Genomic DNA, 14,426 nt, shown 5'->3' on the forward strand with positions numbered 1-14,426 from the left:
CAAACACCATGGTATTTGTTTGCTTTGGCTTTCATTTCATTTTATCAACTGATAAAACACATTAGCACACCTAATGGAGTAGTATAATTTTCTATTCGATTTGGTTAATAATTTGTTAAATTCTGGTTCAATTAGTGTCTTTTCCATTATTTGCCATGGCCCTTTAGCTGGACTGTGACAAATTTTGGGGCTCATCTGGGATTTGAACCTGGGGCCTCTCCCAAATTTGGCAGTCGAATGTTGAGTATCCAAAGTGTTGTTTAGTGTAAAACCTAAAACAACCAGGCCAAAGCCAGCCAAACAAATGGGCACATTGCATACTTTATATTCACCCATTTAATTTAAAAGAGGTCCCAGGTTCAAATCCTGGACGAGCCCCCAAATTTGTCACAGTTAGTCAAGGGCCATGACAAAAAGTAGGAGAGAAATGACTTAAACTAAAATTTACCTTTTTACTTACCAAATAAAGTAGACACACATCGTGCCTCATGAGGTGTGCTAATCAGGGTTTTCATTGTAACACTAATTGGATGGGTGATTGAATGTTAAATATACATGGCTTTGTATGTTGTGATAACCTTAAACAACCAGGCCAAAGCCAAAAAAAACAAATAATATGGTGTTGGGTGAATGGAGAGATGGAGCAAAAGCTGAGACACCAAGCTCTTAAATGCTCTGGGAAGACTGGCCAGGTGCTCCCTGTTGTACTGATTAACTCTGCCTACCAGACAACACAGAGGAACAAACAGCCGTAACACATCAGGCCCTGACCAAGACAGAGGGCTGTCACAGATCCAGTCCAGTTCTATCGCTTGTAAACTTAATTCATTACTGATTCTGTAAGGAAACTTTAAATAAAGGTGGCAGACAAATGGCTGAGACACTGTGCTGTGCTGACAGACTTTCTAAAGGCTTTTACAATATCACACAAACCTAGACTGGAAGCACTTGTACCTGATAATCTGACAGCTTGTCTGGAAAATGTCAATTTAAGATTAGTAAAGCAAGGTCAAGATGAAAGTAAAAAGAAACTTTTAAAAGTGTATAGATTTTAAATTGTGCTTTTACATCCCATCCATGAGACACAAAAATAGATGAATGAAATTAAATAGTACTAAAAACACAAGGATAGGGGGATATAGAGGACAGATAATGGCTCGGAGAGAATGCGAAGATAGTCTTAAGATTCTGTTTTGAACTGCTTGATAGTCAGGGACTGAATGCTGCAGTGTTTGGGCCATACATCTTCTAAGTCCTTGGAAGAAATAACAAGCACTCCAGCAGAATAACAAAACTAAGACATCAGTTTCAGCGGAGAATAATAAAATCCCCTCTGGCACAATTTAAACAAAACACCAACATTAAAATCATGAAAACTATTTATACTATTTCCTGTATGGATGTTGTATTAGATTGCAATTATTCTACAGGTGGCTATCAAGTCTACATCAATACACACTGTGAGAGCCAAGTCAGACAAAATCCAGTAAAGAACACTGTTCGCCTTTCACACAACAAGAAAATACAAAACCTCTGCCCAATTGGTTGTTTTTATGCATCATACAGTTTAATTAATTAAATTTTTATGAATTCATGGTTTCTCAAAGACAAACTGTAACATTTATGGTGAGATCTCAGCAGTTTATCCCATATGACCAAGGTTATGAGCAAATATATGCAGAGTCAGTCTGCACATATTTGCTCATGAAAGCTCATAAAAATGGTACTGCTAGTGTTACCAAGAGATGGTGAACATGGTAAACTTTACACACAGAGAAGATTATCAGCAAACTATCAGCTTAACTCGTGTTTACCTTTGCCACACAAATGGCTCACTTTAACCAGGTTGGATCACCATGGTCATCTCAGCGCCGTTCTGGACCGGGTTAACTTCAGAGGATCAGACCAGCAGCTCACTACTGATTAAATTACAGTCACCATTCCCACAGGACTGACAGGAAGACCATCGGAAATATTTGCAGGTCAGATTTTAAATGTCAAATCATAATTTGTGTATAACTATAACTATAACACAATTTTCCCAGTGCTTTGTTCATAATTATCATAATGGAGTTTGCAATTATGTACTTCTGCCTCTTTCACATGAAAATGGTTTTTGCTGAATAGGTAGATCTAAATCTAACAGAGCCTGCTCTGTGATATTAGTTATTCAGAGCACCTAATGCTAGGCTCAGCGAAGCCAGATCAACCAAAGTGAGTCAGTCCAAGATAAACTTGCTGGTCCATGCTAAGCATTAACATTACAAGCTTATTACGGACTATAGACTGCATGTCAAAATTTATTACATGTGATATAGAGTATTAGGAATATTGTAGAATGCTATGCCTATTATCTGCTGTTTCCTGGATATTTGTGTCCACTCACGAGATGCTTTAGCTACCGAGCTTTAGATGTGTACATTTTACTGTAGCTGGTTTTCCTGTAATGTTTTGCATTACTAAAGAGTCTGTGTGTCCGGTTTCATGCACAGTAGGTGTCTGCATGAGTGAGTGTTTGTTTCTCTGAGGAATATGTCGTTCTGCTGATGCCAAATTCCACAGCATCAGCAGAACGAGTGGTCTGCAGCACTCAACATTTCCATATCCAATCACATTCAGGCTATAGTACTGCAGAGATGTGCAGAATTTCACCAAAGGAAACAAGACAAACCAAATATAATAATTATGCTCTTGTCTAGTGAAGCCATATGAGGGGCTCAAAAACTGCTCTGAAAAGAGATGTAAGTTGACATAAGGCATAATGGTTTCCTTTTTGGTGGTTAAAAAAATGCAAGGTAGATGATGTATGACAAAGCCCCTTTCAGGAGCTCTGTGTCTGTGTCGTTTTTTTTAAAAATGGGCTGAGAACAATAATATGTTTCTTCCCAAAGATATAGTAAATCCAGCTATGTGGGCTAGTGAGGGATTTTTTTAAAAACTCGCAACAACAATCACTCTCCTACATTTTTTTTGACAGATTTAATGTTTGAATCACTTAAAAGGAGGGTTTTGGAATAACAACAAGCCATGGGAGTGAGGCCTACAATCCTCATTTATTCAAATGTGCCACTTTCCCCCAGCACATCTGAATAATGGCACACAGTCTGCCAGATTGAATTTTTGATGATGAATAAATAATGGATGTTAGTGGATAAGTCTGTTAATACATTAGCCATGAGTTTGTCATAACTGTTTAATTGGATAGCTGCAATAAATACATTTCTGCATACCCCCCTGCCTCCCTCTGTGTCTGTCTAGTCCTGGATAGATTTCATGGATCAAATCTATTTTATTTATTTATTTATTTTTATTTCTCTCCTAAAACTGTTCTCACTTCCAATACCTTTCAGCATCCTTATATCACTCACCTAACCTCTCTCTTGTTTTCTTCATATCCTACTAATCACAAACGTAAAAACACAACTGACTTAAAACATAGTCAGCGGGAACTCTTCTACTATTAATGAGTGATACTGAAGATGCTTTACTGCTTGCGGTCAGTGCCATCCTTCCAGAAAATATGACATACATTTTAAAGGAAGGGATTGGGCTTGGCTTGGTGCAGGATCTAATTAATTCTCATTTCTTATTATCTTGTAAAAGCCAAGTCCCTGAAACTAAAAAAAAAAAAGTGTGTGGCTATTAACCATCCACTGAGTGTGTTTTTTCTGACACATTTAACTGAATGGATAAGGAATTACATTTCCAAGCCAATTCATAAGTCAAGAATACTACCTAATTAGAACAAGGTTTTCTCAGCCTCCATCCTTGTTGTCAATTAATGCTGCTATTAACCTTGAGACATCTGATGGCGCATGGCCCATAATGACGCTATTATGTTTCCTCCGTTAGCTTAAGCAAGTCATCAGCAGGTAAATATATGAAGCCGGTTTGCTGTGGAATTGCCTTTACTTGGCTCAGAGGAGAACCAATAATGTGATTTTGGAGAGACGGCCGCACGAGAGAGAGCAAAGTATCTCGATCACATGTGCTCTGGCAGTAAAAAGAGGCCCCCAGTACACAAGCACAGGAACAGATGACACTCTTTAGCATTACTATTTTAAAAATCAGCTGTGGCTTGCTCTGAGGCATTCTCCATATTCAGCTTAGTTTATGTTAAGACTGCATCATCATCCTCTTACCCCCTGCTCTCCTATGCTTTTTCTGCTCCAGGTCCAGTGGCCAATAGATTGATTTCTTGATTAAACTTCTCTGTATGTCATAAATTATTTACTAGATTTTCAAATGAATTTGCTCAATTAATTCACTGTTCAGGCTGCATTTTTAGTTTGATGCTCATCAGAAAGGAAAAATGCGTGTAGGTGACTTTTTTTTGTGCTTCCATGCGTGATGATATTTAATCGTTGATTAATGACGAGGGAACATCAAGCCAAAAAAAGAAAAAGCCCATTATGTGGTGTTGTGGTGCGATGTATGTTTGCTTAAAAGAAGGGTCCTAATCTCACATCTCTATTTTATCAAGACGCAAGCGTGACATGAACAGAGCTCTTTAACTACATTGAAATCGCCAGGAGGAAATTGGACACTTCTCACTGCAGATATAAAGATAGGGTCCAATCTGTCAGGGAAACGAGCCCGGCTAGTTGTCCTCTGCGATGACTGAACTCTGTAATACATGCACACGCTGCATCGCTCTCATCCCTCACCCCACCACCCGTTTCACTTCCAGCCCACTCTTTTCCTCCCACCTCCACACACCTCTCAGCTGCCTCTCACAGGTGATTTCCAATGCATTTTTAATGCTGAATTAGCAGGGAGGTGAATGATCAGCTGCATATTAGTGATATTATAGTCTCTTGGAATAAAATAAAACATTTTCTTTCCTTTAAAGTGTTCCTTTTTTAATCTTCATGACTTTTTTTGGAACATATGCTGCAGGACCAGCAAAAGTCCAACAGATGTACATTTCACGTCCTTCCCTGCCTGGTTTCCTCTCTCCCTAAGTCTTTCCTGGACTCTTAGCTCTTCTACTGTAAAACCCTACCCATCAGGTCAGCTTGTTGACAGGTCTGTCAATACGTGCTCTGGCAGGTAGAGAGTAACCTTGGCCTCTTTCTTAATGCTCGCATTTACTTTTTCTCACAACTGTTCAAAAACATACAACAGGCCACCATCATCATCACCATCATGTACACACGTTGTGTTTGCCCACACACATTTAAGGACATGCAAGTGCACTGAGTCACATGCACCTTCGGGCATACACACTTGACCCAAAGCGTATGTAGTGCACAAAATCAACATAATCACCAGAACCATGAATCAATTAGGTACAGTTATTCCCTATTACAGCTGTTTTCCTGGATGCGAGTGAGCCCTTGGTGATGCTTTGGGGCATCTGCAATGAGCCTTGTAACTGATCCAAGAGTTGACTGTGTGGAAAAAGACTGTGTTCCCTCCCCAAAAGCAATGTGTGGTATATCTGATAACAACCCTTTGTTGATGGTACGTGGGATTTTGAGCAGCTGGAATATATCTGCGTCATCTTGCAAAGGTACATGTGCCCCCAGCTAGCCCGCTGTCTGCGCAACACTGATCTGGGACTGTCTATGATTCATTCGCTCCAACCCTCCTGTGTCATTTTTACTCCACTTTGGGTTACTCTTTTGTTTCTTTACTCTAGGTCTTGTTTTCATTCTTCTTCATCAAATTCTGTTTTCATTTGTGTTCCTGTCCTTCCTGGATAATGGCTCTTTTTTCTCCGAAGGCCTTGTTGGCCAGCTTGCAGCACTACAGATCTGAAATAGTCTGCACATTCATGTGAATAAGAAATATATACACTGAGAAAGTGAGAAAAAAAAACATAGAGAGGCATAAGGGTCAGAGAGTAAATACAAATAAGGGATGAAAAGCACGCAGGAAAGCAGTTCCCATGTTTAACCTTCAGATGAGTAAAGAGCTATCTTCATAGAGCTACGCATCCCAGCATACCTTTCTATTCTGAATATCCACTAGCTCACCAACATTGTGGATCTGTAGTCTTGTTTGAAAAATTGTGCAGGCGTTCCAGATGTGACCTGTTTTACGTCCTTTTTGAATATTGCCTAGATGCCCTTCCTGGACTTTTTACCAACAAGCAGTTTGTTTACAAAAACATCGTATCAGAACAAAAGATGACAGAAAGACTTATAAAAAGAGTAGGAAACATGAGAACATTAAACACCATCATGAGACAGACTCATAATCTTAATCCTACCATGAACTGGCCAAATTACAATTTAACCATAGGGTTGTATTTGTGTATTATCTATTTGTCAGCATATTGGCACTGGCATTTACAACAGTGGAAAATTGAAAATTAATTACACAGTTATCCATCAGAGGGCGCTCTGCAACTTCTCTGTTTGCAACACCTCAAAAATAACAACTAATGCTAGCAGACTATAAGACATGAGTGATATACAACTTGTGACAACAAAGAAAGATGATCTTTATGTCATTATTGTAAGAACTTAATACACATAACCAATATTTTTAAAAAAAAAATACAGCCTATGTATTGGATTTTGAAATCTCCAAATATGGGACTAGTTCTTATATAGTGCCATTTGAGTACTTAAGCACTTAAATGGCTTTATACAACATGTCTGATCTGCATAAGCACTTTTTTCTACATCTAAGTACTTCCTAGCCAGCATTCGGACTCACATTCACAGTCCGATGAACGCATCAGGATCAGCTCGGGGGGCTGATTGGATTGGTTTCTGGTTCTTCAGGGACTGAACCACCAACATTCTACATTGAAAAACATACATAAATATTTTTTTCTTCAATTAAAAAAAAATAACTGAACATATTATGACTCTCTGTTTACAACCATTTTGTAACTAAAAAAAAGTGAAATATTATAAAAATATATAAAAACAACATGCATCTGCTTTTTATTTCCATAGCAATTTGGTAACCAATATTTTGGCCACCTCTGGCCTCATTGCTCATTATCACCCTTCAGTATTTTGCAGCTGAACAGTGACCATTTCTATTGCTGTCACCATGGAGTTTGTTGGGATGCTACACAAAATGGCTCTGTCTGTGTCAGAAACCTAAACAAAACTGCATGCCGCTCCATTACGACACTCAATCACTTTCTATCAAAAAGCACTCTTCAGTTATATAACAACTTGACAGTAATGGCTCGTTACCTCTTTGATCCACCAACACACAGAGTCCTCTCACACATTCATACCTTCATTCTAACAATAGTCCTACACTCCTGTGAACCACTTAGGCTTTGAACCCACAATTCAACAATACTAAAACAATGGAAAGCATCTATAGCGCATGGATGTGTTTATAGCTGGAAGGAAGCTGATATTGCACCGATACAAAGAATAAAAACAGAGAGAGGCAATTAGAAAAGCATTTGTGTGAGAAGAGACGTGCCCACAGGAAGATGAGAAACTGCAAAAACTTAAGGCTTTGAAATTCATTATAGTACATGCGCCAGTTTATAGGGGGATGTTGCTATAAAGAGCAAAGTGAAATCGGTGACACTGAGGGACTGTTTTTGTTTTCTTCTTGATAAATAGAGTTACTATATCTATTCTGTCCCCCCTCCCCCAACTAAGTTTGAAAGGATTGATAAAAGTAAGTCATCACACAAGCGAAACATGCATAGACCCCCGCATAAATATGTCAAACTATAAGTACTTTTATGTACTGAACAGTTCTTAACACAGCCTAATTTGAGATGGTCACAGTACAGACAAAAGCGCCCACATGTAAAGACAGAGAAAGCAACTTCCACATTATCATTTTAATTGATGCGCTGAAGTTGACTGAAAGCAGAATGTGTAGCTATTATTGCATCCGTATCGGTGATGTGACAAATACATGAAGCCCTTTGGTGTCAGGTGCTTCCTCGATGCCAAGCCAGAGCAAGGCAGGGGAGACCAAGGCCGAGGTTGTTAGAGCTGTAGTCCTGCCACAGCAAGACCCCCCACAGGGAAATCACAGGCCCAGTGATCCAGGGAAGTCTCTCTGCTCTGTTTTGCTCCAGTCCACATGGCCTCCTATACCTCTGGCCTGCTCAGCAGGTTCATTATTTCGACAAGGGTACCCACAGAAGCAGCAAGCCCACATCTCTCACGGAGACGGCACGCATTTACAATCTTCAGCCCTCAACATACTGTTATGCTGATGATTAAAGTATCATGGCATGGCTGTATAGAACATATATTTCACATGTATCTGCTTCCACTGGAGCATTGTTATTAGGGCTGAACAATTAATCAAAGTCACGATATGAAAGGCCGCAATTTTCCAATCGCAAATGCTGCCCTACTGAACACAAATAAGCCGTAGCGAGTGAAAGTTTAAGCTATGATGACAACTGCAATTTTTTCTGTTATAGTTAATAAATGTTAAATATTACCATATCCTAGCTGTCATCCTAGCTAGTATGCTAACTGTGGGCATGTCAGCAGTTTTAATTTGATCATTAATTAGCAGCGGGGAATGTAAGTACAGCCACGACTCTCTTTTAGTCATGTTTTTGGTCTTTACCAAATCCTTTGGGAAGTAGCTGACTTTTTACAGGCTGCACTCATCTATATTTTCACTCTTTTTCACTAATTATGGCTTTTGGTTTAAAAGGCTCTACAGAGAAGAGGAGATTAATAATCCTCTGTATTGATCGCTATGTGGGGAAGGTTTCACTGCCATTTGACGCATTCTTTATATGGAAAAAAAAGAATAATTGCCCTGTTTGTACAGCGATCATGGCAGTTTCATGTGTTTGTTTGTCGAGTGTAAATGGCTTGATTTTCTCAGTTGTTCGCACATTACTGTTTTGAACTCATCACATGAACGCTATAAATCGGGACCTGAACGATTCAGAGCTGTAAAGAAGCGCGCTTTGTGATTGCATGTCTTCAGATATCAAGATTGCCATCAGTTGCCTCTTAGCAGCTGCTTGTCATTATTATCATGGAGTAGCCACTCTGCAATCGCGTTGTGCTGTTATCCACAAATCTAACGGCACTTTGGAACTTCTTCATTATGTTTGAATGCTACTGAGCAATGTCAAGCACGAGACTGCTGTTGATTGGCACACCCCCTCCCATTGACCAGAATATACTGCACTTTTTTCTTCCATTAAAAACTGAGGTTGAGGTGCTTAAAAAATACATATGATACATATTCCATTAGTACATGAGCAAGATTACTTTGTGATTGCACTTGCTTCAGGACACTTCAGTTTAACGTACAGGAGAAAAATAAAATAATCACACAGTTACTTAGAAATAAAGAAAACACCAACAAAAGCATTTCCACTATTGCTGTAGGCGTAATTATGAGATTGAGATACAATGAAAAATCAGTGTGTGCATGAAGTCCTACAGAGCCTGACTCTTGTGCCACAGTTGCGTGTGGGTACAAAGTCTAATTAAGTGAGTTAGTGCAGTTTGATAAATACCAGCAGAGGTGTTGACATAATTTGTGATATGGGTGGCTGCTGAGTCTGTTTTTGATACTTGTGTGTGATAAACATGGTGCGTGTGTGTGCGCATATCTTTGCATGTATGTGCTGCACATCATCCTCCTTCTTATAGCTTTCCTTCATGATGTTTTGGAGATAGATAGACTTCCTAACTATTGTTACACGCTTTGCTGAATCATTGATTCCATTTCTTGACTTTGATCTGTTAGTGTTGGTTGTGGTTCCAAAGTGAAGCTTAGGCTGTAAAAGCTGACAAACTGTCAGATATATTCCATGGTTTTCTTGTCATAAACAAACAGTTTTTTTTCCTCAATGCTTTGGAAAGTTTAGAGTTCACAGAATGTTATTGATTATCTCCAGCCCAAGTGGGCAACCCCACTGGGCTTATCTCCCTTTAAAGCTGTACTGTGTTTCTGCATCATGTGTGGTAAAGATGAGAAATATACAGATATATCCTATGTGCAGTACATTTGTATATACCATAGGTTTTAGCACACATATGTGCACTTATATCACACTATGAAATTTAAAAAGAAAATGCTGCTTAACCTGCTATAAGAATCACAGCACAGTAGCTGATATACAAATCTAGAAATCTGATATAGAAAGGGAGTTTTTCCTTCCCACTGTTGCCAAAGTGCTTGCTCATAGGGGGCCATATGATTGTTGGGTCTTTCTCTGTATGTATTATTCTATGGTCTACTTTACAATATAAAGCGCCTTGAGGTGACTGTTGTTGTGATTTGGCTCTGTATAAATAAAATTGAATTGAATTGAATTGAATAGCTAACCTTTCAAAAGAAGACCTACAGTACAATGGTGTTTTTAACAGAACAAAACCTTCCTTATTCCAGTGTTGAATTATAAAAATGTAAAACTGACACGTAACTTAAAACAGAGAGTTGATGAATCATAATTTCATCAATTCGTTCCAGCCATGTAAGCAAACAGGTTAACGATTCAGGCGAGCGGCTTTCATCGGAGCGTGAGAGAAAATGGAGGTTAAATCCTAACAGTTAAGCAGGTCATTGGCTTCAGGAGTCACATGATAATTCACTTCCTTGTCCTTTGGATACCTTTTTGATATTATGTGAATGACTGAAAACAAGTCCTGTTTTCCTATAATCATCATCCTGTCCTTTGGGCTTTCATCGTTTGAACTGCATGCGACCAAAAGCTCATATTCTGGGGATGTGTATTCATTCCAAAGCAACCTGCTCTTATTTGTATTTTTATATATTTAGAATTACATTTTGTTTTTGTTTTTTTGCCTTGACTTTTCTCAGCTCTGACTTTTTTCATCAACAAAGCCTAATATGAATGCTCCGCTATTGTGCTCGCTCGAAATTCTCCCAAGTTAATAGCACATCCAACCATGCGGCCACAGTCACACAGTTGCTTTGTATCCGGCGAAGATTTCAAAGCCGGTTTTTAAGTCGCACTTGAATCTCCGCTTTACTCTAAATGGCACCCATCTGTTACAAAAGGGCACAGATGACAGCCCACCTACAGCAACGACTCAAATATGCAGAGTTACCAGACAAATACCAGGCGATGTTTTGTAATATCAAGACAAACAGAGACCGCAAGAGATCTCTATTACCTGATCCCTCCCCACTGGGTCTGAAATGACTGTGTCAATAGCACGAGACTGGAGATAAAAGATTGGTATTACTGCTAAAGATTGCAGGGAGAGACTGGCTGACAGAAAGAGAGGGATGGGGTGGGGGGGCAGAGAGAGTGGTTATGTCTGCCTGTGTGTGATAGTAACATAACAAGTGCCGAAGAAGGAGACAGATTGATGTAGGGAGGAGTGGGACAGATTGGAGCATTAGGCGTTCTTATTTCCCACAACCTCTCCTCTCACCCAGTGTTGAAGTTATGGATAACATTCTGCTTTTTATGCTTCACAATATTAGAGTCATTCAGATTTTTTTTTTTAAATCTAAACATGACTCTTCATTTTTCATTCACAGACCCCCTCCTCCCCATTTTAGTTTACTGATCAGACATAGAGAGGCTAGCATTGCAGAACACACACACACACACACACACACACTCAACACATTAAAACCCAGGGCAGGCTATCTGGTGTTCACGTGACCTTTAAGTGCTTATAAAACAGACAGGGGAGCTTGCAGGCAATAAAACGCTGGCCTCGACTCCACTTATAAGCAGGTTACATGAAGATCTGCCAGCTGTAACATACAACACATTAAACTCATCTCGGTATCAGTCCATACTCATGCAGCAAGACTCAAACACAGGCCCACAGTGCCACCATGCAAGTGACTCTGACTGAGCCCTGAAATCTACAGGAGAGCAGCAAGCCACACATCCAACACCTAAGCTTCGCACAGTATTAGAGATTTGCCAAAGTCGAGCTTCTTTCTAACAGTTGGAATGGCACCATCCGCAATTCACAGTACAAAAAACAAAACAAAACAAAAAGTCTAAAAAGCACAGATTACTGATTAGTCTAACTGGGATAATAATGTGGTCATATATATTTTTAAAAAATCTATTGTACGATTTATGTGAGCTGATTTCTCCTCGTTCCTATGAAACAAATCAAAGGTGCGTCAGCAAAGATCGCCAAACTGCAGGCTCACGTCACATTTGCTCTTACGGTCTCAGATTTCTCTGAGCAACTTTTCAGCACTTTCACCTTTCTTATTAAAAGCCATCTACATTTTTAGAAACAGGGAAAAGAAAACGCGTGTTTCCTCCTTTCTGTGTGTTTTGCAAAGGCCACAAGCTGTATCAGTGCCCCGAAATCCGATCCCTTGTTCCCGAGGAGACCTTTCTCTCTCTCGCCTCCTCTCTCTGTCTCGTTCTCTCTCTCATTGGCTGTCAATAACCCTCTACTGACCTTGTGAAAACACACTGACTATTCCCCAAAGTGAGCCTTTCGTGCATGCAACACCATACACGTCCGACCCTGTCCCAGTTCACCCGAGCGGGAGACAGGCTGAACTCAAGACTGTCGGGAGGATGTCTGTGCGCCAAGTTTCGGCATTTTCAACAAGACAAACGGGATTTTCAGACAAGCGAGCAGCTTGCAGCCCGAAGTAATCTCACAATATGTGGTGAGGATGCAGCCGAGATGCGCAATTATCTCCTGCAGTGATTTTCACCTATTCCCCTTAATGAATGTATTTCTAAGTAGGGCTAACTAACACGTTCACGCGCTGTGACACATTAAAATAAAAAAAATAAATAAAAAGTAGCCGTGGGGACCGTGTGATCCGCGGGTGGGTTGAAACATTATGACAGGAACAGAAGTGCTAAAGCTCGGGGAGTCGGGAATAACAGCTCATCTGCAGCTTCTGTCTCTACAGTGCAGTGATTCGCCCGAGAGGCACATCACCAAATTCAGCGTGGTAACACTGCAGCAAGCAGATGCACCACTCCTCATAATACTACTACTAATAATAATAGTAATTAAAAAAAAAAAAAAAAAAAAGCCCACAGAGCGAGTGGAGAATGTGCGGAACATACCTGGTTTTTATGCCGAGTTCCATCTTCGAGTTCAGAAGAGCTGTTCATGATTCCCCATCGGTCATTTACCATCACACGAAGAATCGGCGCATCGAATCCGCCTGTGTTTCGGGGCGGCAGGGAATAAGCCCACTCTTTTTAAGTCTTTACCTGCGATTCAGCCTACTCCATGAGAAAGAAAAATGGGGGTACTGGAGGTAGAAAAACGGACAAGGCAAAAGTACTTATGCGGCACTTGCACACATTACGCACCAAAAGGGAACTTAGACTAAATTCCTCCAGACTTTCCTGCTTCTGTATCCAATATTCCAATTAGAAAGAGTTTTCTTCTATTACAATCTCCTGGAAATAATAGTAAAAAAGATTCACAAACACATCGCGATTATTTTGCATTTAACAAATGTTTTTAAAAAAGAGCAACCTCTCCCCACAAAAATATATCCCGATCAAGCACCAAGCGCAGTCCTTTTAGTCCACAAAAAGAAATCGACAAAAATCTTTCTTCGCTCAGATTGCTTGGTGCATTCTGACCTTTGCGTCCACCCACTCCCGTTATCCGGACACTTTGAGGCGCCAGGTTGGCCAAGACTATTTCCACTAATCACTGAACAGGTAGAGAGAAGATGGGAGAGAGTTGCAGAGCCGCCGCGTCCTTTCCACTTCTCCAGAAACCCTCCAATAACGGAGCCGCTGGACGGATACTCTTCCTCTTTTTCTTTTCTGCGCCAGGCTGATCTATCTGGGAATTTCACACAGATGCCGTTGACAAGACGTGTTGCGGTGAGATTAGCGTGCTCCGCTTGCGAGCTCCGCACGGGGCGCTCCGTGCCTCCGACTGTCAATCAGCGCGTCCCTTCGGTACGTGCGGCGCGCTCCAGGGCAACGTTCCTCCCCAGTACCGCCCTGCCCTCGATAGATGTGCCACCGCCTCACCGCCTACTGCTTCACTTCCACCGCAGCGCAAACCCTCCTATCCCGCTGCAACCCAAACAGAAGCAGATCATAGAAAATATATATATATTTCTAATGTGAAGACCACAGACTGTAGGCGGTTAAACACAATCCTGAGAACAGATTGCTGATGGAATCCTCCTTGTGGAAATCTAATAAAGGTTGCTTCATATTTCAGAGATTGTCACAGCACCCTTTGAACATTATTGCACCCAGTGTCTGACTGGATTTTAATGACTAGACGTAAGATTACCTAGGATTTCTAATTGGTGTGACAGCCGTTAGAAGTATGGGGGGGGGGCTCTTTGGGAGTTAAAGGCAGGAGAACCTCACTAAGGTATATAAAAAAGAGAGAGATGAAACAGAATATTAAACTGAAGCTACTACCTCATTTATTTCACAGAAGTCAGACGACTAGAGCCTTTTGCCTGTATTAACTCAAGTTTGTGGTGTGTTTCAAGCTCAGTGGACATCAAATCCCAAACATAAAAATCCAGGCCAGTTGTTAAAA

The 14,426-nt window shown here is 40.4% G+C and overlaps 1 protein-coding gene across 2 annotated transcripts in view; it reads right to left on the reverse strand.

Moving 5' to 3' along the window:
• Positions 1–14,071, reverse strand: part of fibcd1b (fibrinogen C domain containing 1b) — a 116,626-nt gene extending 102,555 nt beyond the window's left edge. Inside the window, exon 1 of one of the 2 annotated variants that reach the window (XM_005454534.3) lies at positions 12,965–14,071. In XM_005454534.3, coding sequence (XP_005454591.1) covers positions 12,965–13,036 — 72 coding nt within the window. In that variant the 5' untranslated portion in view covers positions 13,037–14,071. The remainder of the gene's footprint in view (positions 1–12,964) is intronic. The other variant, XM_005454533.3, reaches the window with a different exon arrangement.
• Positions 14,072–14,426: the final 355 nt, after the last annotated feature.

Source organism: Oreochromis niloticus, linkage group LG7 (assembly GCF_001858045.2).
Source record: "Oreochromis niloticus isolate F11D_XX linkage group LG7, O_niloticus_UMD_NMBU, whole genome shotgun sequence".
Taxonomy (NCBI): Eukaryota; Metazoa; Chordata; class Actinopteri; order Cichliformes; family Cichlidae; genus Oreochromis; species Oreochromis niloticus.